Here is a 25,514-nt window from a genome sequence, read left to right as displayed (position 1 = left end):
GCCGTATCATCGGCAAAAAGTCGTATTTGGGATTGTACTGTAAGGGGAAGTGTATTTATATAGATCAGAAAGCAGAGGGGCCCAAGGACAGAGCCTTGGGGCACACCTGAAGTGACTGGTACTGCTCTAGATTGATCGCCCTCTAGGACAACTGTTTAGTTTCTACCAATAAGAAAAGATCTAGTCCAATTAAGAATCTGGGATGAAACACCATGTTCCTGAAGTGTATATAGAAGTTTAAGATGGTTAACTTTATCGAAAGCTTTCGATTATTTTTTTATAGGCAGATATACCGGTACAATAGATAATATGTATATATGGTCTTTTGGAAACATACACATTAACTGATTAAAGATTTGTTTCAATACATTAGGGCTGCGACCAATAACAAATCCAACTCCCAGAGTATGAGGATAACAATTACATTTTCTGTTACATATTTGCATAATTTATTAAATGTACATTTATTTACAATTATCAAAGTGACAAGAGCAACATTCACTGAGTGTCTAAGAATTATAAAGGTAGCTTGTCATTCTAGACTATATATTAATCTACCATTCTTAATCAATGAAATATTTTAAAAGCTGTTTCTATTAATATATTACGTTCTAACACGTAAAGTTTGATGGTCAGAGGCAAACCTATGTATAATCCAGTATAAACTAATTCTGGTTCCCCCGAAATGGCAAATACTTAACCCTCGAGAACCAGATTATTTTTTTAGAAAGGTAAGGGTGCATAAACATGCAGCTTTTGAAATTAAAGATTGTCGTAATTTGATTTATGTTGGTTTTTAGAATGAGTGAATATGGTTATTGAATGAATGAAATCTATGAAAAAAATCCTCCCGCTTTCAACCCATTTAACAACTAATGGAAGACCTTCGGATATTGATAGCTCGCTCATATGTGCGTGCGTACAATTAAAACTCTTATAGGTATGCTCCTGACGGTTATAATGCATTTGATAATATTGTTTTGCGTCTGTGAATATCAATCTTCAATGAAATCGATAATTTTTTTCTAACAAAGAGGCTAGGAATGTGGACTAACTTTATCGGTAGCAGTAAAATTAGTAGCAAAGTTTATATCATTAGTGTCCATGGCTTCAGACAATAACATTAATTTATGACAGTATTAATTTAATTGATAAATGTTAGTGAACATACTTGAATTTTTTTATTATTTTATCTTTTTCGTCTATTTTTCAAAGCATTCATGTAAATTGCTAGACAAAAATGGAATTTCATATTTAGTCAAAACGACGCATTTCCCCAACCAGAAATGGCCCTGTTCAATTCCCTGTTAAAATGGTAAAAGAAAGCCTAGTTGTCTTCGTCAACTTCGTTACAAGTGCAAAAACTCTCAGCAATATCCCCAGAACTATTAAAGATTTTTGAATGAAATCGATACACAAACATGTTGCCAGAGACAATACACACTTGTATAGTAAGTCCAATAACTCTGTTTTTCATAATTTTCAAGTTATGTCCCTTGTTTGACTGAAAAAAAAATAAAACCAGGCAAGCTTATGCATTTTATTCCAGTCACTCTTGTTTTATTTTCCAGTTGAATTTTTTGTCTGTTTTCAGCCATCAGTTGAGATTGTGAGTTACACTCAATCAGCAAAAAGTCTCGCCTCATTTGGTAACTACATCAAGGCAGAATGGAAACCAGACTCATCAGCTCTAGCTGTTATGGTTAGTATAATTGGCATTGAATTTAGAGTCATTTTCCGCCCTTCTTTAGCCTATATAAAATATAATTTGTTATAAAAAAATCGAAGACATATTATTGTCTCTGAGAAAATGAAGATGCTAGTATTTTTGAGATTGTAAGCATATACTAAGATTTTTTTTTTTAACATACTTGACTTAATATTATAAACTGACATTCAATAGTAATATTCTGAGAAAATAAAAGTGAAATTACATGTATAGTTTTGATTTTTTTTTCAGACAAGCAAAGGCTACATTGCCTTATTCAAAGTGGACCTCGATATATCAGTGCCAAACCATCATTGTCTCTATGTGTCTACTGAGGGGAAGTAAGTTACATTAATGTTAATATTTTTAATGTGATTACTGAGTGGAAATAGGTAACATAAATGTTAACATGTTCAATGTGACTACTGAGGGGAAGCAGGTAACATTAATGTTAACATGTTCAATGTGACTTCTGAGGGGAAGTAAGTTACATTAATGATAACATGTTCAATGTGACTTCTGAGGGGAAGTAGGTAACATTAATGTTAACATGTTCAATGTGACTTCTGAGGGGAAGTAAGTTACATTTATGTTAACATGTTCAATGTGACTTCTGAGGGGAAGTAGGTAACATTAATGTTAACATGTTCAATGTGACTTAACTGAGGGGAAGTAGGTAACATTAATGTTTACATTTTCAGTCTAACTACTGAGAGGAAGTAAGTAACATTAATTTTATGTTAACATTTTCAATGTGACTACTGAGGGGAATAACTAACATTAACATTTTAAGTGTAACTACCGGGTAAGTTACATTAACGTTGACATTTTCTATGTTACTTTGAGGGAATATAACTTAGTAAGTAAAATTAATGTTCAGATTTTCAATGTCACTACTGAGAGCATGTAAGTGATATTAATGTTATTAGTATCATTGTGGTTTATTTCATACCTCATGCATATTTTAAGATCATGTGACTGTCATGATTTTATGGTTTATAAACATTAAATATTTTAAAAGAATAGATTACATATCTGACTATTCTGTTATGAAAGATTTATTAACAAGGCATAATTAGTAAAACTTAAGTTATACATGTATACAGTCAAATTCCATTGGGTCAAACTCTCTTGACTCAATTTCTTCGTTGGCTCAAACTGGATATAAAGGACCAATTTCTTTCCACTAAAGGCAATCATCCCACTTGGCTTGAATTTCTTGATGCTTGAGGTATTTTTCAGTTCCCTGGAGGCAAAGGAGTTTGACTGTATTATTTTTGTCTTTTGCATTCAAAGTAAACTATCAAAGTAAACTGTTTATTGTTATATGTTATATTTTACATTTGCAGGACACAAGTGCCAAGACGAGAGATTAATGGCATTGTTGAGGGTGACTCTATCCCAGCCATCAAGATCTCCTTGCAGTCATATGTACAGCTCACAGCCAAACTGTCATGGTAGGTTTTACTGACGGGATATGATAAAAAGAAACATAAGCTTCTGTATTTCGAGCGTTAAACACTAATGGTTTCTCGGAATCCAGAGGACACCCAATTTCACGGACGGACTCCCGAATTTACAAGTGAAGACATGTGTCCCATAATGTTTCGCATGAAAAAAGTAAGAAACCCAAAGAACATTTAAAGTTTAAGCTTAACTTTATTAACAATTGTCAAATGATTTCATTTGCGGATTATTTTGCACAGGAGGTACCTATCACATAGAACAAAGACACATTTTCTAGATCCCTGGGAAATATAATCTGTCGCAACCCCTGACTTGTTTTGCAGTGTGGCCTAATCCAATTTCCTTAGGCAATGTTTTCATGAATTAAAATAGACATGACTTGGTCGAGACATGCTTCATGTATATATGAGTTATGTACATGTATGCAAGAAAAAACTTTTTTTTGTTTTAGGTAACAAAAGAACCTTTTGGAACATACAATGTAGCACTGATAACTAAAGTGGGGATCACACTTAAATATTGTCTGTATAATATAAGTGTGCCACCACACTTACTTTAGTATTAATCTTATAAAATATGGCAGAGTATGGCTGTTGTAGGCAGTAATCAAACTTATTTATGTAACATGGGAAATAATCATGAAAAATAAGGAGGATTCATGATTATCTCCCTTTAATACTCTTTAACTGTCTACAACCTGTTTTCCATGCACTAATCATAATGTCTTCTGATTTTCCAGCTGTCTGTGTATTCGGGAGGAGTTGGCAGTGGCGTCTGTGGATGGGTCTGTTACCCGGCTTCGCTGGAACGCCCAGCGCAATGACAAAGCCTCGTTCCATCTACAGGAAATGCCAGTAGCATCAGATTTTCTGCGTTCAAGTGGTAATGCTAATCTCATAAATATCTTTATTCCATATATTTACTCATTATCTTGTTAATATTATATTTTATTACATGATGTTCCTTGTTTCGATTGAAAAAAAAACCATTTCATATTTTCTTGTATTATTATTTGGCCAAATTGTTTTTATACCAACCGACTTTAAAAGCGTAGGGTTGGTGCTTAATCCGTGGTACGGGTCAGGTACCCCGAACCAAATGTAATTTTGTTTAGGTCATATCAGTATAACACTAGTGTAGACATGTATCTTAGAATAACATCATTTCCCCCCACTCATTTAAAAAGTTGACACTAGAATCAAACGTATTTTGCATTCTTTCAAGGCCATAAAACCTTGTTTTTACTATCATTTTCATTACAATTTTTATTTTTTTCTTGATCAATTCAATTGGCAGTAATGACCACCTGTGTATGTTTCAGGCACGCGATTAACTGAGGCAGATGGCTATGTGGTTCAGATGGAGTACAGTCCCATTATCGGAGGTTACTGTATGGTTCTGTCTTCAGGGAAAGCTCTGCTACTCATGTCTTCAGCCATGAGGGAAGAGAGGGTAGGTGTGGCTTTGATTGGGAAAAAACTTATACAAGTGTAACCAGATATGCGATATGTATATACGTGGCATATAACAGCTTTAATACTTGCTATACAGCTAGCTTTTATAGCAACAAGGTATAGTGTCAACTTGCACAGAATAAGTTGTTGGTTTGATTCCCACCAGATCCACATAGCAAATTGTTAGTCTGTTACATTTGTGCCCAAGGTAAATAACTTAAATTGCTTGTTAAGATTTGGTAGTGTCTTTGTGCAGAGGAAGAGGTCTATAGTTTTATTTTCACCAGAATTTCATAACAAGTTATACAGTCTGCTACATTTTGTACCAAAGGTAAAAAACTTTCACTGCATAATAAGCCTCAATGTCATTGCAAAATGATATTATTTATATGACATCAGTATCGCTATAAATCAAGCTTTTATAGCAACGCAGTAGAGTGTCAGGCTGAAGAGTGAGTGGTCATAGGTCGATCATCTACAGGAGCACATAGCAATTTTTGCAGTCTGTTACACCAGTTACTTAGGAAATGTTTGTCATATAGTCTTTGGATATTTTTTTTAATGGGACTGGCTGAAATTGAATGAAATCAGTTCCTTTACTTTTATTTGTTCACCCATTTTACATATTACAAGATATTTAGAACTGTGTTTGTTAAAACATTCTTAATATTTTCAAAGTAAATGTAATTTCTTTTCAGGGCACTGTTGGAGTGTGGGCAACAGATATTAAGGATGTGGCTTGCTTGGCTGTCAACCACAGATATAGATTGATAGCCTATGGATGCAAAGGGTATGTACCGTATTTGTCTGTGTAGACGTGCACACCCTTATAGATGTATAGGAAGATGTTACCTAATATATTCTATTAGTATAGGCTATTAAAATTGTTTGTCCTGATTGAAAACATGACAAATGAGCTTATTGCGTTGTTAAAAGGTCTATATGGCAGCTATTTTGTATACTATAAACCAAAAACCTAGTGCAATATTCTAAGGTTACACAGCACCATTTGGTACTGACAATTTTAAGAAGATGTTTAGAGAGTCTTCGAAATGACACTGCTATGATGATGTCTATAAGTACAAATAAGGTAATACTATATGGTTTACTATTGTATGAGTTATACATGCAGACACATGCAGTTGTTTCTTTCATTTCAACACAATACAAAATACTTAATAGATTCTGCAAAAAACGTTTCTAACGTTTGCATTTAAGAGGACATAAATGGAACGTGAAATGGGATGTACAAAACTCAATTGTCTGTTTGTAAAAATACATCTCAATATAACTTGTCAACGTAACTAAACCGTCATTTTTTGCAGGTCAAATGGAGTGGTGTACACATTAAATGAGGTTGAGGGAACTCTGGAGGCGACACACAGGCTGCAGGTCACCTGTAAAAACTTTCCAGGTACACAACTACACTTAAATCATATACAGTAATAGTTACTTAATCTTAAAACATGTGCGGCTATTCAGTAAAGCCAGGAACCCCAGCTGGATATCTTTCATGTAATATTGAATAACTCTGGTGTTTGCATATTTGTGTGGGCTTGTGACAATCACTGACTTTCAAATTTTCTGTTTACTATCAAATATTTCACAAGGAGTTGAAAACTGCTTTGTTACGTAGATGTTCCACTATAAAACTCAATTTAGATCTTGATTTTAGCATCATATTTTGATTATTTTGTTAAATATTTGTAAAACTGAAATTCAGCCAAACTTGAAATTGAATTAACAGAATTAATTTAGGAATGAAAAAGAATAAACTTGTGTAAACTATGAAATTCCTAAAAAATACAACTAAGTTTCGTTATTTAAACTGGGCTTTGATTTCTATACCCACCAGGGCATCTCTCTTGAATGCCATTAGCACTTGTTTTACCCAAGAGAAAAAAATAGAAAGCTTGAATCAATATTAATGCAATAATCAATATTTGTGAATTCAATATTGTCACACATCATTTTGATTCAGAGATGGACAAAACAGTAGGTCCTGTCTCCTGCCTGAAGTGGACACCAGATGGTACAGCACTGGCCATGACATGGAGGAAGGGTGGCTTCTCACTGTGGAGTGTGTTTGGATCATTGCTGATATGCACTGTTGGGGGAGATTACTGGTATGCATTTCATTGGTTTAGAAATATGGGGGTAACAAAGATGAGAAAGTATTGAAAGAGTACATACCTTTGACTTTTAGTTTGCTTTTCATTTGATGATGGTGGTTGTAGACACATGTTCAGAGATAGGACTGACATGTCAACCATTTATTTTCAGCTTTTAGTATTTGATTGTGTTTCAAGTCTTTTAACAATTTTCGTTTGTTTCATAGCTTAATGCAGAAATAGTGACCTTTATTTTTCACAAAAAGGACTAAAGATAGCATTACTAAAATTCAAATTCTGTATTACATTGCACATTATCTTTACGTAGCAAAATTCTTTAGCTGTTTTACTTTTTCTTTCCAGTGTGTCAAATGAATACTCCAAGTTATTTCCGCCATCAGTAAAGTCAATGGTTCGTAGGATTTAAATATTTCTTAGTTTTCTATAGTCCAGTAGAAATGATAGTATTTAAAGAATTTCTAATCCTGAGACTGCAGTTCTAACTGGAATAGCGGCATATAGCCTTGAAGGACATAAACTTATAGGCGTTGGACGTATCATTATTTTTAAAAATATTCCAGAATACAGATTCAATTTTTTTAAAGTACATCAGTTCAAACTTAGCCTATAAAATAATTGTTAACATATGAAGATAATTGTTGTCATCCCCTACAGAAGATGCATGGCATAGGGAGTACAATTTCATATGGATCACAAGAAAATCCTGGATGATCGACTGTTTGCATGTATCAATTACATAAACTTTAGGGCATCAGACAAGAACCACAATCGATTATCAGCAATCAGAGTGGTCATTTCGATCAATCTTCAATTTCAGTTAATACTGTTGTATTGTATAGAGTGAAAAGAACGGTACATGCAATGTTTGATAGAGCACTACTGGGCAAAACTTACTCTTGACTGTGGTCAGCCTTTCATCTTTATGGTTTTGGTTACAACGTTAATTCCATTTGACTAGTAGTTAAATCAAAATTATGTCTCTTTGATGTAGCAATCATCTATTTTTTTTGGAAACCAGAATTAATTATAGTTTTACCCCTACTAAACACCACCTTAAAGTAGAGTTATATCCAGAAAACTTATAAAACTGTTAATAAATTATGGTTGTGACTTCAAAAATTTCTCCTCCAAGCTGCTTACAAAACATTTTACATGAACTTTTACATGTATATTCTCTTGTTCTCCTAGGAGTGGGGCCTTGAAGGTTATCACCTGTGGATGATCGGCACCCAGGATGCAGCAGAGGAGGCTGGACAGTATGAGACGGTCAACAGGTCGGACCTCATACAGCTACAGTTTGTCAAGAGTTGTCTCACAGTAAACCCCTGTATGGTGAGTACGAGATATGGAAAATGATTAGTTAGTGGCAAGCTGTCAGATTTGAAATTAGTTTTTTTATCCTGATTTTCCACATATTTTTTTGCCTGTGTCCTATCTATGCTAGCGTCCTATGCACAGTAAAATACTTTGAAATCTTGATGTATGAACTTCTAATCTTAGTCTGAAATAGAGATATATTAGATTTTAAACAATTTGTGTACTTAAATTTCCCAGAAAGAAAAAAAATCATGAATGACAATTGGGGGTAATACCTCAGCTTAAAAGACAGCTTCCAACATAAGTTTTAGCATATTATTTAAGCCATAAACGTGTTTCTCATTTCAGACAAACCACGAACACGTGTTCATGCAAGGTGAAGACAAGCTCTACCTTAACACGGGTGACATAACATCAAAGTCTAGCCAGTACACTGGGAGGGAGGCGCACATTCTTGTTGGCAGTAAACAATGGCAGATTATTCCTATCTCTCATAGCTACCTGGCTGCCAACTGGCCTATTAGGGTAAATCTAATATAGATTTAAGCCACATTTTCTTAGACTAGCTTGTCTGAATTGAGTCTTTGAAGAATGTATTTGGCTTATGTGTTTAGAGTTTTAGCCAGGTTTTAAATGGAGAGGGTGCTGTACAAGAGGGACAGGGTGCTAAAGGCAAAAAGGGTACATTGTATTGGGCTGTGAAGAATGGGAAAATTATGAATTTGACAACAAATTAAAGGGATTGTGTTTAATTGAAGTAATACTAGATTTCAACTGTTGATTAAATGTAAAGTTTGTATGCATTTATAATCATGCTTTAAATTTTAATGAAAACAAAAATAGTACTTTAATTAATTTAATAGTCTAAAGTGTTGGCAGAGGAGTGCCGATGCCGTCCTGCATGAGGGCAAAAGGGTGCTAACAAAAATGAACTGAGTGCAGCACCCTTAAATAACTCTTAGTGTTTGGTATGGTTATACAATGATCATGTATAAACTTGCTTTTTGTCAATATTAAAAAATCTCATATCGAAGGACATCTTAAATTTGCATGGTAATACAATTAAGTTGTTGACTTTTGAAAGCAATTTTCATTTGGGGCATTGTGAAGTATGGTGTTCTTTGAATATCCCTTTGTGTAGAGTTGAGACAGATTTTTTTTACTAATTATAATCAATTCAGTTTTTATCTGCCGTATGTTTTTGACAAAGAAGCATTCAGGAGGCATTATGTTTGACAAATTGTTAATTTAGCATTAAATGTTACCACATTTATAGCCATAAAGCATGTAAAACACATTACTGTTAATAGCAAACAATTTTTGTTAATATTTTATGAAACATTGTTGTTTTGGTGCCTACAGTATACATGTGTGGACAAGGCGGGCCAGTGTGTGGCTGTGGCAGGGAAGACAGGCCTCGCTCATTACGCACTCTTCACCAGGAAGTGGAAACTCTTTGGGAATGAAACTCAGGTATGGACAGCTAATGGAAAATTGAAAAAATCTTTGAGGAAGCCAAATTCTAGAATATTTATATGTTGTGTATTTTCTGTAGTAGAATGGTAGAATGGGGAGACATATTGTTTTTGCCCTGTCCGTCAGTCGGTCAGTCAGTCAGTCAATCCGTCACTACGTCACACTTTTGATTTTGAGATCACTAGGTCAAAGGTCAAGGTTACCTTCAGGTAAAAAACGATATGTTGGGGGGGACCTTAAGCTTAAAAATGGTTTCTGCTCAATAACAAAAGAGAGCTTGTACCCAGGAACTTAATACTTGGTATGCTTGTTGGTCATGACTAGTAGACGACTCCTATTGATTTTGAGATCATTAGGTCAAAGGTCAAGGTCACCGTGACCTTGAGGTGTGGAAACGGTTTCAGCTAAGTAACTAAACAACGCTTGCACCCAGGAATTTTGATACTTGGTTTACAAGTTGGTCATGACTAGTAGATGACCCCTTTTGATTTTGTGATTAGTCTGTAAGTCAGTCAGTCAGTCCATCAGTCTGTTCATCACACTTTGTTTCCGCTCAATAAATAAAGAACACTTGCACCCAGGAACTTTATACTTGGTATGCTAGTCGGTCATGACTTGTAGATGACCCCTATTGATTTTGAGATCAGTATGTCAACGGTCAAGGTTGCCATGACCCTGAGGTGAAGAACAGTTACTGCTCAGTAACTAAAGAACGCTTGCAACCAAGTGTTTAATACTTGGTATGCAAGTTGGTCATGTAGATGATCCCTCTTGATTTTGTGATCAGTAGGTCAATGTCACAATGATCTTGAGCTGAAAAATGGTTTCCAATCAATAAATGAATAATGCTTGCGCCCAGGAACTTCATACAATGCAAACTTTGTTTACATTTTCCAAGATCAATCATCAACACTTTTTTCTCTTCACTATTTAATACAGATGAATAAACCAAACTTCACTGTTGGTTCGTTGTCCAGTCCAAACTTACAAATTTCATGTCCATCATTTATTTTTTCTCAGCTACGACCACACAATAGGGGAGACAAGTGTTTTTTTTCAAAAAAGCAATCTCTAGTTTAATTTATTATTATTGACAAATTATATTATATCTGAGTGTTATGAAAAGGAGTCGGCATTTTAGCATCAAATGGTTTGCATAAATATTATTAAAACATTTCTTGATGATCAAACTGCCAGAAATATGCAAGGTGATAGTAAATTTGTCAACGTGAGGAAATACTGTCAAACAAGATTAGGCTTATACTGAAGCAACTTCATTATCTTTATCTAGAGTAACAGTTAAATTGGCTTCATTATTGGTGCAAAATTGTTAACTAGCCATTTTATAAAATGTTGTTGCTTTTTTCCCATTGGAAATAAAATATCAATGAATGCGCATGCGGGCAGTCATCAGTACCGAGATTTCGTACCGGGTGGAAGTTTATTATGACAGTAAAATTTCTCCCTCTGGGCGTCAAAAATGTTCTTAGTACTGATATCTACCGATATTGTATGGGAACTTTGCATTGAGAATGTAATTAAGGTATAATAAAGTGATGTTTTTTTGCAGGAGCGTGACATGGTTGTCTCAGGTGGTATGGCCTGGTGGAAGGACTTTCTCTGCGTGGCCTGTTACAACATCATTGGACAGAGAGATGAGGTATGAAACTCATGTTTCTATAAAATGTAGTTCAAAAAATTGATTTTCGATTTCCAATAATTTATAATATTAATGGGTGGTACTCATGAATTAATTCAGGATTTTCATTTAGTTTAAACTCAGTATTGCCATTTTTCTGAGAGTGAACATTTCAAAGACCCTCTGACACTAACTATATGAATTGGTCTATAATGAACATGGAAATAAATAATCACATTCTTTAGGTACAGGAGTTCAATAAACTGTGTTTTCTGCATGTGATCCGTTTATGTAAATTCTTAAAAGTTTGATATAACTTGAAGTAGTATTTTACAACTAAAGTATAATCAATGAATAAACTTTTATCAAATTAAACATCATTTCCCCACTGCATTAAGAAAATGTTTTGCAAAAACCTAGGATGATAACAATAATTATATCAAAAGACATATTTTGTGAAAATACTTTGTTGATGCAAATAGGGGGAACAGTACTTTAAAAGAACTGCTCGTTATCATGAATACAATTACTTAGTTACATAAACCTATTATCTAGTTAAATGTTAAGTGCGACTTAACACTGTTTTACACCGGTGAAAATGAATAAATGTGGTTTAGCCTATTAATGTTGATTATGGCTGTCTACGTTTTCTTGTGTAAACTACTAAGTAAATGGGCAAGCCACTGTTTATATCTATCGCTTCATGAGCTTTAAATTAAAAACAGCTGACTTCTGATTTACTGAAATTAATGAATTGGAAAAATTGAAAAATACTACCTTCTCATTGGACAAAAGAAAATTGAACACTAAAAAGTTAAAGAGACTCGCTCATGTTTTTAAACCAAATTATTTTATTTCATGATAATTCATCTGAAAATACTATTTTTATAATCATTTTACTCTTTGATACCAAATGTCAGAAAAAACAAACAATTTAAGTATAAAAAACATTGTTTATTTTTCGGAAGTTAAAGCACGCTTTATAGTCGAGAAATAAATTGAAAATCGCTCCCCCACGCGAATTTTACATAAACTTAAGAATGATTTAACCTTTAAGCTTTTTGTTGAAAACATTTCTCACACTTTTGAAAATGGTAAACTTCAAAGACATTATTTGGGTGATATTGACATTTGTTAAAAGGTTCCAGCCCTCAGTAACTTAGTATTAACAATCCTAATGATCTGCCACACTTTATTTCTTCATCTTAATGTGCCTTATACAAAACATGAGCGAGTCAATTTCCTTTATTTTCTAAATGATTTAATTAATGTAGATTTGTGATTTATTTCATAAACCTTCCTGAACAAAAAATGTATGTAATATACAACAGTGCATTTTAATTAATTAAAATCTTCTTTTTTTTCCCGACATACGTTCCCAATTTTTTGGGGAAACAAACATTTTATTTTCTTACATGAAAGTAACCGAGATTTCTTTTGGTTTAGGTGCGGTGTTACTGGCGAGGCTCCAAGCTAGACAACACGTTCGCCTGCACACAAAAGGTCCCCTCGCAGGTGTTGTTACTCAACATTTTCAAGGACACGCTACTGCTGTTCTTTGTGGATTCTCACGTAATGATATTCAACCTTGAAAGGAAAAATACTCCAGCCAGTAAGTATGAATTTGGATTTCTCGTGTAATAACACGAATGTCATTTTTACTTGTCTGTTTTGTCGTTTTAAACTAAACAATGTACTGTAATGACCTTGAGAATCGTGGAGTTATGCCCTTTAACCAACTTGTTAACAAACAACAAGGGTTTATTTAGTTTAAACATTTTTTATTTTACAACGATTGTGGAGAAAGTTATATTAACCTATGCTAAGTCGTTGGCACGATGGTGTACAAGAGTCTGGTCTTGAGGAAAACAGTAGAACCCGGATAAAACCCACTTGTCCAGCTTGGTCACCAACCAAACTCGTATACACCTAGTTGAGGAACCTTAGTCGCCTTGGTGAGAAGCGAATGTGCTAACCACTGCGCTAAATGGACAACCCAAAGTGTTTGAATCTGCTTGTGATTTTCTATTGTTAACTTGTCTGTTTTTCGAAGAAACAGATGAGTTATTGTTAAAGCCTTGGTGACATTGGTGTTGTCAGTGTCATTGAAGTATCTTTTACTTTGGCCATATCTCTGAGATGGTTCAAGGTATACAAATGAAACTTTGAAAAAAAAAAAGTATGCCAGAGGCAATACCCACATGAACAGCAAGAAAGACAATAGGCTAGCATTGATGTTTGCTCTGTGTCGCTCTTGTTTAAGTTAATGTTATCAAGCACTATAAAAAAATTATGATAGATAATCCTATTTCTGCTAATAGATGCTTCATTACAGTTGTCGAAGGTTCAAGAAGTTGCGCTGAACACGTACATTCCCCACCCAGTCTGTGTAACTGGTGTGCTTCTTACATCTTTGAAGATTGATGTTGGTAAGTGGCTGTAAAAGTTTGAATATCAATTTTGTAAATAATATGTAGAGATCAGCTGTTTAAAAGTATTTCAAAAATCCCATTGAAATGTCTGAACATAAATAGTAATTATTAGGTATTGATTATTAGCTTAGCTTTCTTTTTGGAATAAAAAAACTAAAGTAGATTGCATTACATCTCAGAGATAACATTTCTGGATACATTATGAGACAACATATGAATAGAGGATTTAACACAAATAGGGATAAAATGATGATTAAGTATTGTTTATGCTTGTGGTCACTGATAATAGATTGCATATGGCAAGTGATAACTGATTCATGGCTGTGTTCTCTAAAAAGAGAAAAAATGTGGTCAAAACAGGTTTAACTAGTTTGTATTCAGCTCAATCCTCAAAACTATCATTTAAAAAATTATTTCACATGCTTCAAATTCTAATAGAAATATAAAATGCATTAAAATGTTCAATGTTGCGGCATAAGAGAATAACACAAGTAAAATGCCAAAACAAGTGTAATTAACAATGAAGAACATTGTTAAGCATTTGAAATAACCTTTTAAAATATATAATCAAATAAATGGCGTGACCTGTTATTTCTGATGACTGATAAAGATTTTATGAGAAATTCTATTCTTATAAAAATATACCCAACTTTTTATCTTGCATACATGTATATCTTTCCTTTTCCACTCTTTCAGCCCCAGTCAGCTGCCAGCTGAGGAGTCACGGTGCACGTGACACGGAGAGTCTTCTGTTGAATGTGGCGGGAAAACTGCTCGTGTTCCAGAGAGACCGGAGTGGCCCACAGATACTGGAGAAGGATAAACACTCACCACATAAACAGAAACAGGTATTGACATTCACCACATAAACAGAAACAGGTATTGACATTCACCACATAAACAGAAACAGGTATTGACATTCACCACATAAACAGAAACAGGTATTGACATTCACCACATAAACAGAAACAGGTATTGACATTCACCATATAAACAGAAAAAGGTATTGACATATTGACACTCACCACATAAACAGAAACAGGTATTGACATTCACCACATAAACAGAAACAGGTATTGACATTCACCACATAAACAGAAACAGGTATTGACATTCACCACATAAACAGAAACAGGTATTGACACTCACCACATAAACAGAAACAGGTATTGACACTCACCACATAAACAGAAACAGGTATTGACACTCACCCACATAAACAGAAACAGGTATTGACATTCACCACATAAACAGAAACAGGTATTGACACTCACCACATAAACAGAAACAGGTATTGACACTCACCACATAAACAGAAACAGGTATTGACATTCACCACATAAACAGAAACAGGTATTGACACTCACCACATAAACAGAAACAGGTATTGACATTCACCACATAAACAGAAACAGGTATTGACACTCACCACATAAACAGAAACAGGTATTGACACTCACCACATAAACAGAAACAGGTATTGACATTCACCACATAAACATAAACAGGTATTGACATTCACCACATAAACAGAAACAGGTATTGACATTCACCATATAAACAGAAACAGGTATTGACATTCACCACATAAACAGAAACAGGTATTGACATCACCACATAAACAGAAACAGGTATTGACATTCACCACATAAACAGAAACAGGTATTGACATTCACCACATAAACAGAAACAGGTATTGACATTCACCACATAAACAGAAACAGGTATTGACATTCACCACATAAACAGAAACAGGTATTGACACTCACCACATAAACAGAAACAGGTATTGACACTCACCACATAAACAGAAACAGGTATTGACATTCACCACATAAACAGAAACAGGTATTGACACTCACCACATAAACAGAAACAGGTATTGACACTCACCACATAAACAGAAACAGGTATTGACATTCACCACATAAACAGAAACAGGTATTGACATTCACCATATAAACAGAAACAGGTATTGACATATTGACACTCACCACATAAACAGAAACAGGTATTGACATTCACCACATAAACAGAAACAGGTATTGACACTCACCACATAAACAGAAACAGGTATTGACATTCACCACATAAACAGAAACAGGTATTGACACTCACCACATAAACAGAAACAGGTATTGACACTCACCACATAAACAGAAACAGGTATTGACATTCACCACATAAACAGAAACAGGTATTGACACTCACCACATAAACAGAAACAGGTATTGACACTCACCACAGAAACAGGTATTGACATTCACCACATAAACAGAAACAGGTATTGACATTCACCACATAAACAGAAACAGGTATTGACACTCACCACATAAACAGAAACAGGTATTGACACTCACCACATAAACAGAAACAGGTATTGACACTCACCACATAAACAGAAACAGGTATTGACATCCACCACATTATATAATATTTTTGGTGAACAATCCACTTGGACATGATTTATATAATGGTAATTAATTGTATCTGTACCAACAGAGGACTTATTTTAGGTAGTGATATATAATTAGATTGCATGTTATAATTGATTAAAAAAAAACTCTTTTGCAGTTGCCGTTTACTTCCCCCTCTGTGGTGGCCACCAATGTTGAGAACATGTGGACCACACCGCGGACAAACACATGTAAACTCCAACTGACAGAGGCATTGTGGTTAGGGTGTGGGGCACACGGCATGAAGGTAGGTCTCATTATCTAACCATCTTTACCTTAAACTTCATGATCACACCACCTACAAACACATGTAAAATACAACTAACAGAGGCATTGTGGTTAGGGTGTGGGGCACACGGTAGAAGGTAGGTCTCATTATCTGACCATCTTTACCTTAAACTTCATGACCACACCACCTACAAACACATGTAAAATACAACTGACAGAGGCATTGTGGTTAGGGTGTGGGGCACACGGCATGAAGGTAGGTCTCATTATCTGACCATCTTTACCTTAAACTTCATGATCACACCACCTACAAACACATGTAAAATACAACTGACAGAGGCATTGTGGTTAGGGTGTGGGGCACACGGCATGAAGGTAGGTCTCATTATCTGACCATCTTTACCTTAAACTCCATGATCACACCACCTACAAACACATGTTTACTGACAGAGGTACTGTTGTTAGTGTTTGGGGCACACTGCATACTATTGAAACATTTGTGTCTAAGGCTTAACAATGTATTGGTATACCGATAAATACAGATATTAAACCGCAGTATGACTTTCATCAGACTGGTTTATGGCAATATGCTTTCTAAAGAGAAATTTTCCTACCCATGCAAACATACTTTTCATCAAAAGTTAACAGAAATTGGGACCTGATGAAAGTTTCTTTGTTAAACAGATTATTCTGTGTTTATTTTATGATGCATGTTTTAAAAATATCAAGTTTATGATGATAGTGTTTCAATAAATTAAATCTTCCTTGGTGAGTTTCACAATGCATTGTGTAACATTGCAATACATAGCAATATGAGTTTTAGCTTGTCTGGTTTTTGAAAGAGAAAAATTAAAGTGCTGTAATAGCCTTAGTGCTGTCACTGTCAGCTTGCAAAACATTTGTTATAACTTGGCGTACATGTTGCCAGAGACAATACAGACATGGCACATGTATCACAACAAGGGGACAAGCTGAAAAACATGTTGATCAACTCGTTTATGTGTTATCATATAACCTGGTAAGGAATTCCAAAAAACAAATCATTAATTTTATTACAATGTTTTTGCTGTTTTTCAAAACATCTCGCCGTTAAACAAAAAAAGGACGATTGATTAAACCAATTTTTATGAATAACTCGGCCTTCCATATGCAATTCCAAACAGGCGTTTCATACAGGACACCTCGTTTCAATGACGCGCCAATTAAAAGGCCCATAACACTTGCAATTATAATTGTCAACTTCTGCCATTTTGTTTTGTTCAACTGAAAAAACAACAACAAACAAACATTGTTGTTCACTCTTAGGTGCTCAGATTACTTTATAGTTGTGCCCCAACTTGTGTTGCATCATAGGATTTTTGGCCCCATAGTTAGAAAATCTTAATATGGAAAATGATCACTTGAATTGAACTATAATAACAAAATGTCGATACATTTTCTTAGAGTTTTTTTAACTTTTGAAAGATTTTCCCTCTTTTGTTATTATATCAAGTTACATAATTACAAACTTGATTGGACAATAAATAAATGTAGTATTTTCACTGTTTTTGTGGACTTGCTCACTGTTTAACTGCCAACATGCTTAATGCATTATGAAAAAGATAAAGGAATGGAGTCACAGAACATAATGATACGAATAAAAACAAAAAAATATGTGATCTTTATTCTTAACTCTTTTAGACTCGGCCATTTTGAGACCAGAAAATGATGTATATATTGCATGTATATTGTGTAATAACAATCCATGTTTTAGGTGTGGTTGCCTCTATTTCCAAAGAATGAAAGCCAAGCTCACAACTTCATGTCCAAACGAATAATGCTGCCATTTAGAGTAGACATTTACCCACTAGGTAAGTGCATATTCTTGTTGTGTACAATCATTTTGAAGATACGTCGTTGAGCGCTGCAATCTAATCTATTTGTCCTTCAATTTCAAGTAGCTTATAAACTACAATGTTTGATGTAGTTTCAATAGTTTGGTGAGCTCTTAACTTAAGTCAATAATTGTGATTGCTAATTGTAAAGTCATGTTGAAAGTAATTAATTTTAAGTGAGTCCACTTGAATTATTATATATATATGAATTAAGAACAAAACGCTCATTGAATATATTACACATTGAAAATTAGGTATTGAAAATAATGCTAACAGAATATTTTACAACTAATGCAAGGTTAATGTTTCAATTTTTGAATGCTTTTGTTCCTTAAATCAGTTATTGAAATAGTTACTTTGGATAAACAAATGCCAGAATTCTAACACTAGCGTTTGGTTTCAATTTGTTTAACAAGCTCTACTGTATAAAATTTGAACAAGGGAGGAAAGCATTATTCCAGTGCAGGGGTTGTGCTATTTTCGACATCTGTTTAATTAAGCAGTTGTTGACCTTGCCACAATTGAACAGTCCATAACTGACATGTTAATTTGCATCCTCGGCACCCCAGCGTACCATAACCTATATGATACCCTGGGCAAATTGGCTAGGGAAACTTTGTAAATCTTGAATATTCATAAGCATTTTCTGAACAATGAAATAGCCGATAACAAAAAGGAAAGAATCTCCTTTGTGAAGAGCCACCGGCATATTTAACAATATGCTGCCTAAAACTATTTGTAAGCCGTGAGCTCATTAGATTATTTTGAACTGAGATTACATCTGTAACTTCTCGGCCATTACTGCACCGCATGAGGTGTGTCTCATTCGACCAATCAAGTGGCTGGATTTCACCTTATTAATTATTCATGAGTACAAGTTTTTTACAGCTGATTTGCCTAGGGTATCATATTATAGGTTATGATACGCTGGGGAGCCAAGGATGGTAAATTTGCTTAAACATTAACCTTGATCATATATCATGGCATGTAAAAATGTACTTCAATCGCCAAACATGTAATATATTAAATATGTTGTTTGAAGGGTGTTTCCATAATGTCATCATGGCGTGTGAAATGTACTTTAATGGCCAAACATGAATATTAAATGTGTTTGATGGATGTTTCCACAATGTCCACAGTGCCTGTTCTTGTATTCCAGCTGTATTATTTGAAGAGGCTGTGATACTGGGCGTGTCAAGTGACTCGCTGACATTCAAGTCAAGTGCCATAACTCCACACTCTGGCACACACCTTCAACACATACCCTACTGCAGTCTTGAACGAACTGTAAGTATAATGTGTGCAATTTTTTTAGCTGGTCTGTTTTACAATGAAAACAGATTAGGTGTTGGCGTAGTCTTGTCGATGTCTCCACGTAAGTCTCGGTTTGGTAAAAGCTTGGCAAAGTTATCAGCGTTAGTCTAGGTTTGGTCATAGCTTGGCAAAGTTTTTGTCATAACTACAGTTTTGGTTAAACCCTTGGCCATGTTTTCAGACTAAGTCTAGGTTTGGTTATAGCCTTAGCGATGTTTTTTGGCAGTAGTCTAGGTTTGGTTATAGCCATTAGTCTAGGTTTGGTTATAGCCATTAGTCTAGGTTTGGTTATAGCCTTAGCAATGTTTTTTGGCAGTAGTCTAGGTTTGGTTATAGCCATTAGTCTAGGTTTGGTTATAGCCTTAGCGATGTTTTTTGGCAGTAGTCTAGGTTTGGTTATAGCCATTAGTCTAGGTTTGGTTATAGCCTTAGCGATGTTTTTTGGCAGTAGTCTAGGTTTGGTTATAGCCTTAGCAATGTTTTTTGGCAGTAGTCTAGGTTTGGTTATAGCCATTAGTCAAGGTTTGGTTATAGCCTTAGCGATGTTTTTTGGCAGTAGTCTAGGTTTGGTTATAGCCATTAGTCAAGGTTTGGTTATAGCCTTAGCGATGTTTTTTGGCAGTAGTCTAGGTTTGGTTATAGCCTTAGCGATGTTTTTTGGCAGTAGTCTAGGTTTGGTTATAGCCATTAGTCAAGGTTTGGTTTTAGCCATGGTGTTGTTTTCACATTACTTTAGGTTTGATCAAAACCTTGACCATGGTTTTGGTGTAAGTCAAGGTTAAGTCATAGCCTTGGCGATGTTTCAGTGTTGATATCAGTTTGGTAATAGCTTGGCAATGTTTTTTTGAATTGTCAATATGCAAACAATTCAACCATTGTCATTATTCATAGAAAAACAGTCAATGTATAGATCATAGCCTCGGTGTTGTCCGATGTCATTAATTTAACTTTGGACACAACTCAAAAATCATTAGAGATATTCAAATACAACTGAGTGCACGTGGTGCCAATGACATTACACAATTGTATTGCAAGGCCCATCACTCTGGCTTTAATAATTGTTAAACCTCTAGGAACAAGCCCAGTAGTCCCAACATTAAAGTGACACTCTTATTCAAAATCAATACATACACATGTATAACAAACATCAATTTTGATAAACCTTTAACCACTTACTAAATAATGCATTTATGGAAAATATTAATTACTGAAAACAATATTGTAACTGTGTATTTAATTGCAGAAAGCGTAAAAATAATAAATGATTGGTGAACGCTACAAGATTTACTGTGGTCTACTATAGTCTCATACGGTAGACATTCTGTGTTTTATAATCATTTCTTTCAAATTAAACTCGGTATCCTTTATTAGAAGCATTGTTTTTGGAATATTAAAACAAAATTATTAATTGTGGTAAATCTTATTTGGTAGTAAGAGTGCATCTTTAAAAAAAAAATCTGTTTAGACACAAGGAAAGGGCCCTAATGACAAGGAATATTAAAGACACAAATGTATAAACACCACCTACACAAATACAAACACAACAACATACCACACATGCATCAGAATAGCTTTAACAATGTTCTCTCTTGTTCTATTTCAGAGTCAGATATACCTTCATCATTTGTTGAAACAGTTATTGAAAAGAAAGTAAGTATTAGTTTTATTTTGTATTGATTTCTAAATATTCCTAGAATAGTGTTTTAAATTCATTGGTATTTATTAGATGCAGGGCTACAGATAAGGGTCGTAATGTGCGTAAATACACTTTAAAAATCGCCCTTTACAACAAAAATCAAACAGCTGTTCATACAGGTACGATTAAGAACAAAATAGGGCGTAACATTCTTCCGAGTATTATTTACCATTCTAGCTAGCCGTTCTGACTAAATGTTGAACCGTTTTGTTAAAATTGATTTACTATCCTGAGACTTACAGAAAATTATAAGCCAAGAAAGCAAAGTATTAAAGATGTAAAGATAAATCAGGAATTGTAATTTGCTGAGCAACATTCAAATTTTTGGTAAGTTCTTACATAATTATGTACTATAAAAGTTTATTAAATAAAATAAGTCATTCAATTTTGTAATTTAATTTACCAATTCACTTTTGAAATTGCCATTACACTTGAATGAATGACCCAATGGTGTACCATACACTTTACTAGATTGCATAAGGGTGTATAATACACTTTAAGTAAAAAAAGTTATGTGTAGCTCTGTAGATGTATCTGAAATATACATGAGTGCATTGCTAACCAAACTTAATTACACCTAGACATATTTATATACTTGTTGTTTTCTTTTACGGCAAGAGTCTTTGTCACTTCTTCATAAACCATTACCAAACTTTAATTATTTTCCTAATTTTTATTAGCTCGACTATTCGAAGAATAAGGAGAGCTATACTACTCACCCAAGCGTCGGCGTCACCCCTTGGTTAAGGTTTTGCGTACAAGCACACATACGTTAATATCTCAGCAACTACTTGAGGTATTGCATTGAGACTTTATACAATGGTACTCTACCATCCAACCTACTTAATTAACCAAGTTTGATAACTCTACTTTGCATTTGATGCCAATAATAGGCCTTTATTATTTGACTTAGAAATTCTGGTTAAGGTTTTGCGTACAAGCACACATAGGTTAATATCTCAGCAACTACTGGATGAATTGCATTGAGACTCTATACAATGGTATTCAACCACCCAACCTAATTAAATAATCAAGTTAGATAAATGTGTTTTGCAAATAATGGCCCTTTATTATTACACTTAAAAATTCTGGTTAAAATTTTGCATGTAACCACATTTATGTTAATATCTCAGCACACCATGTATTGCATTGGAATCTAATCTAACAGTGATCCATGCATGTTTTCGCCAAATATTTTCAATCCATACACTGAAAAGCGGCGGAATAGTCGAGCGCCTCTGTGACAGCTCTTGTTATCTCACTTGTCATATGATATAAATACTCTTATGCATTTTTTTCATTCTTTTTTTCATTCTTTGGTATTTGATATCGTTTGCATTGCAATAACCATTTGCCATTTTTACCACCCATAAAAAAATCGGCACTTTTAACAAATATTGTGGCTTTCTGATTTGACAATTTTCACTGCGTCTTATTTATGGAATTATAGATTTTAAACCTTTTTCCTCGATTTTCATGTATTCTTTTGCCTGTGTCTTTGGGTGAGTCCTATACACGTACATTTACACAATATAAACTGTCTTAATTTTCTCGGTTTAATACAGTTCCCTTAAATGCATCATTCTGTCATAAGGTTTCTAAATACTGTTGAATAATTTCTTATTGTATAATTGAGGATCAAGCAATAAGTCAATTAAAGTAATGCCTAGCCATAAAAGTTCATTTAATATGCTGGCCTACCAAAAACATAGCATAAATCCAGTTGGTTCACTATTTATTTTTGAATCCTGATGCCATTGTTCAATGCTCTATGCAGAAGACATGTTTTTACAATCTGCTGAACCTACTGCTGAACCTACGCGTGTATAATTTGAGAACAGAAACCTCAACTAATCCCAAATGATGAATTTTTCAGTCTAGGTGTACAAGCCCTGGAACTTGCTCGGTGCTGTTCAGAATTGGCCTACTTTCCCCATGTGTTGGAACTTCTACTGCATGAAGTATTGGAAACAGAAGCCACTTCCAAGCAACCCATCCCAGGTATGTCTTATCAAACTTCCGTTACTCATCCCCCTATTACCCAACCTGTTGCTAAAAGTTTAGAGCTTTCCAGGTGCTGGTCTGAGTTGGCATATTTTCCTCCAGGGTTTAGGAGTACTTCTTCATGAAATATTGGAAACAGAAGCCACATCCAAGCAACCCACCCCAGAACTGGGGGAAGTTGTGTAGGAGTAGCGCTATGTGGGAGCCTTTTTTACGTAATTGACAACATAAATCAAAATGGGTATATAGACCTACATGTAGGTGGCGCTCTTTGCAATGTACCATAGCATAGGAGTTGGTTTTCTCCCACCTCAGATAAGTAGATCCAATAATTTAACTATGCTAGAAATTCTTATCTTGCCCACGGGGGAAGATAAAATGCCCATATGGAACTCCTTTTTAATGGTCACCATATTGTAATTACCTCCCTTGTTAAAGACTGTCGTCTGTAGCATCATAAAAACCTTGTCTTGTGGCAATATTTAGAATGCTTATTAATTATTTCTCACTTCAAATGCCACCATAAAACAGTTTTAACGCACCTTTCAAGAAATAATGATTCACTCTCCTTAGAACTATTTAAAGACCGATTTGACTATTAACATAATCTGAATCACTGCGCACATATCCATGACAACCACGATTTATCACATATCCATAGGCAATTATTTTCACTAAGCACAAAAGAGTTCCAGCAAAAAATAAATTTTTACATATTTTGTTAAACTGAGGTGGGAGAAAAAGCATCTACCATAGCCGCTCTTGTAAGATAGGTAAACCTCGTTTCCGCAAAACACCCTACGTTCGGGTCGGAATGAACCTATCTTACACTCTCGGCCATGGAAGATACTTATAGTCTAGTGCTTGATTGTGAACAACTTAAGCAACTTGCCCCTGTTTTATTTCAGATTCGTTGTTGCCAAGAGTTGTAGACTTTATACATGAGTTTCCAAAGAACTATGTTTTATATTAGACCCATTGTTGCCAAGAGATCATTAAGCATTTATACAAGAGTTTTCAAAAAAAAAGTTTTATTTCAGAGAATGGTAGCGTTTATACAAGAATATTTAAGAGTACCTTGTTTTATTTCAGACCCATTGTTGCCAAAGTTGTAGAGTTTATACAATAGTTTTCCAAGTACCAGTACCTTGTTTTATTTCAGATCCATTGTTGCCCAGAGTAGTAGCATTTATATAAGAGTTTCTCAAGTACCTAGTTTGTTTTCAGACCCATTGTTGCTAAGATTGGTAGTGTTTATACAAGAGTTTCCAAAGTATCTCATTATATTTCAGACCCATTGTTGCCAAGAGTAGTAGCATTTATTTGAGAGTATTCAAAGTACCTTGATATATTTCAGACCCATTGTTGCCAAGAGTAGTAGCATTTATTTGAGAGTATCCACACTGCATAGTTATATTTCAGACCCATTGTTGCCAAGAGTAGTAGCATTTATTAGAGAGTATCCACACTGCATAGTTATATTTCGGACCCATTGTTGCCAAGAGTAGTAGCATTTACCGGTATATAAGAGTTTCTCAAGTACCTAGTTTTTTTTCAGACCCATTGTTGCTAAGATTGGTAGTGTTTATACAAGAGTTTCCAAAGTATCTCATTATATTTCAGACCCATTGTTGCCAAGAGTAGTAGCATTTATTCAATAGTATCCAAAGTACCTTGTTATATTTCAGACCCATTGTTGCCAAGAGTAGTAGCATTTATTCGAGAGTATCCAAAGTACCTTGTTATATTTCAGACCCATTGTTGCCAAGAGTAGTAGCATTTATTCGAGAGTATCCAAAGTACCTTGTTATATTTCAGACCCATTGTTGCCAAGAGTAGTAGCATTTATTCAGGAGTTTCCAGAGTACCTACAGACATTTGTTCACTGTGCACGAAAAACTGAAGTCGCCCTCTGGCCCCACCTTTTCAAGACTGTCGGCAACCCAAAGGACCTGTTTGAGGTAAGATGGGGATTTAATAGACATTAAAAGGAGTTTTGTGAGAAAAACTTGAACCGTATTATTCAATAAATATTTGTTGGCAACCAATAGGACAATGATGAGATAAGCTGGAACTGAATTCAGAAAAGAGTTATTGGCAACCCGAAGGAACCTCTCAGTCCTGTTTTATGGTAATGTAGTCCTTGATTCCCTTTCTTTTATAATGCTCCTAGTGAGTTCAAGACAATTTTGCAGTGAAACAGTAAAAGTGAAGCCTTGTGCCTGAAATTCAGCCAAGCTTGTATTTGAAAATGTAGGATAGTATCACTTTCTAAAACCCATATTGTTTTAGGCCAATGACTTATCTGCTAAAATTA

At 34.6% G+C, this 25,514-nt stretch overlaps 1 protein-coding gene across 1 annotated transcript in view; it reads left to right on the top strand.

Moving 5' to 3' along the window:
- LOC128213660 (guanine nucleotide exchange factor subunit RIC1-like) overlaps positions 1-25,514 on the top strand; it is a 41,829-nt gene that overhangs the window by 1,900 nt on the left and 14,415 nt on the right. Inside the window, exons 2-23 of the mRNA XM_052919659.1 lie at positions 1,595-1,702; positions 1,961-2,049; positions 3,058-3,165; positions 3,915-4,057; positions 4,497-4,627; positions 5,328-5,419; positions 5,955-6,043; positions 6,611-6,755; positions 7,104-7,152; positions 7,950-8,093; positions 8,427-8,603; positions 9,441-9,551; positions 11,125-11,214; positions 12,640-12,805; positions 13,515-13,622; positions 14,322-14,473; positions 16,200-16,328; positions 18,063-18,159; positions 19,343-19,470; positions 21,101-21,147; positions 23,070-23,194; positions 25,016-25,158. Coding sequence (XP_052775619.1) covers positions 1,595-1,702; positions 1,961-2,049; positions 3,058-3,165; positions 3,915-4,057; positions 4,497-4,627; positions 5,328-5,419; positions 5,955-6,043; positions 6,611-6,755; positions 7,104-7,152; positions 7,950-8,093; positions 8,427-8,603; positions 9,441-9,551; positions 11,125-11,214; positions 12,640-12,805; positions 13,515-13,622; positions 14,322-14,473; positions 16,200-16,328; positions 18,063-18,159; positions 19,343-19,470; positions 21,101-21,147; positions 23,070-23,194; positions 25,016-25,158 — 2,571 coding nt within the window. The remainder of the gene's footprint in view (positions 1-1,594; positions 1,703-1,960; positions 2,050-3,057; positions 3,166-3,914; positions 4,058-4,496; positions 4,628-5,327; positions 5,420-5,954; positions 6,044-6,610; positions 6,756-7,103; positions 7,153-7,949; positions 8,094-8,426; positions 8,604-9,440; positions 9,552-11,124; positions 11,215-12,639; positions 12,806-13,514; positions 13,623-14,321; positions 14,474-16,199; positions 16,329-18,062; positions 18,160-19,342; positions 19,471-21,100; positions 21,148-23,069; positions 23,195-25,015; positions 25,159-25,514) is intronic.

Source organism: Mya arenaria, chromosome 13, assembly GCF_026914265.1.
Source record: "Mya arenaria isolate MELC-2E11 chromosome 13, ASM2691426v1".
Taxonomy (NCBI): Eukaryota; Metazoa; Mollusca; class Bivalvia; order Myida; family Myidae; genus Mya; species Mya arenaria.
This window is presented reverse-complemented; position numbering and strand designations above follow the sequence as displayed.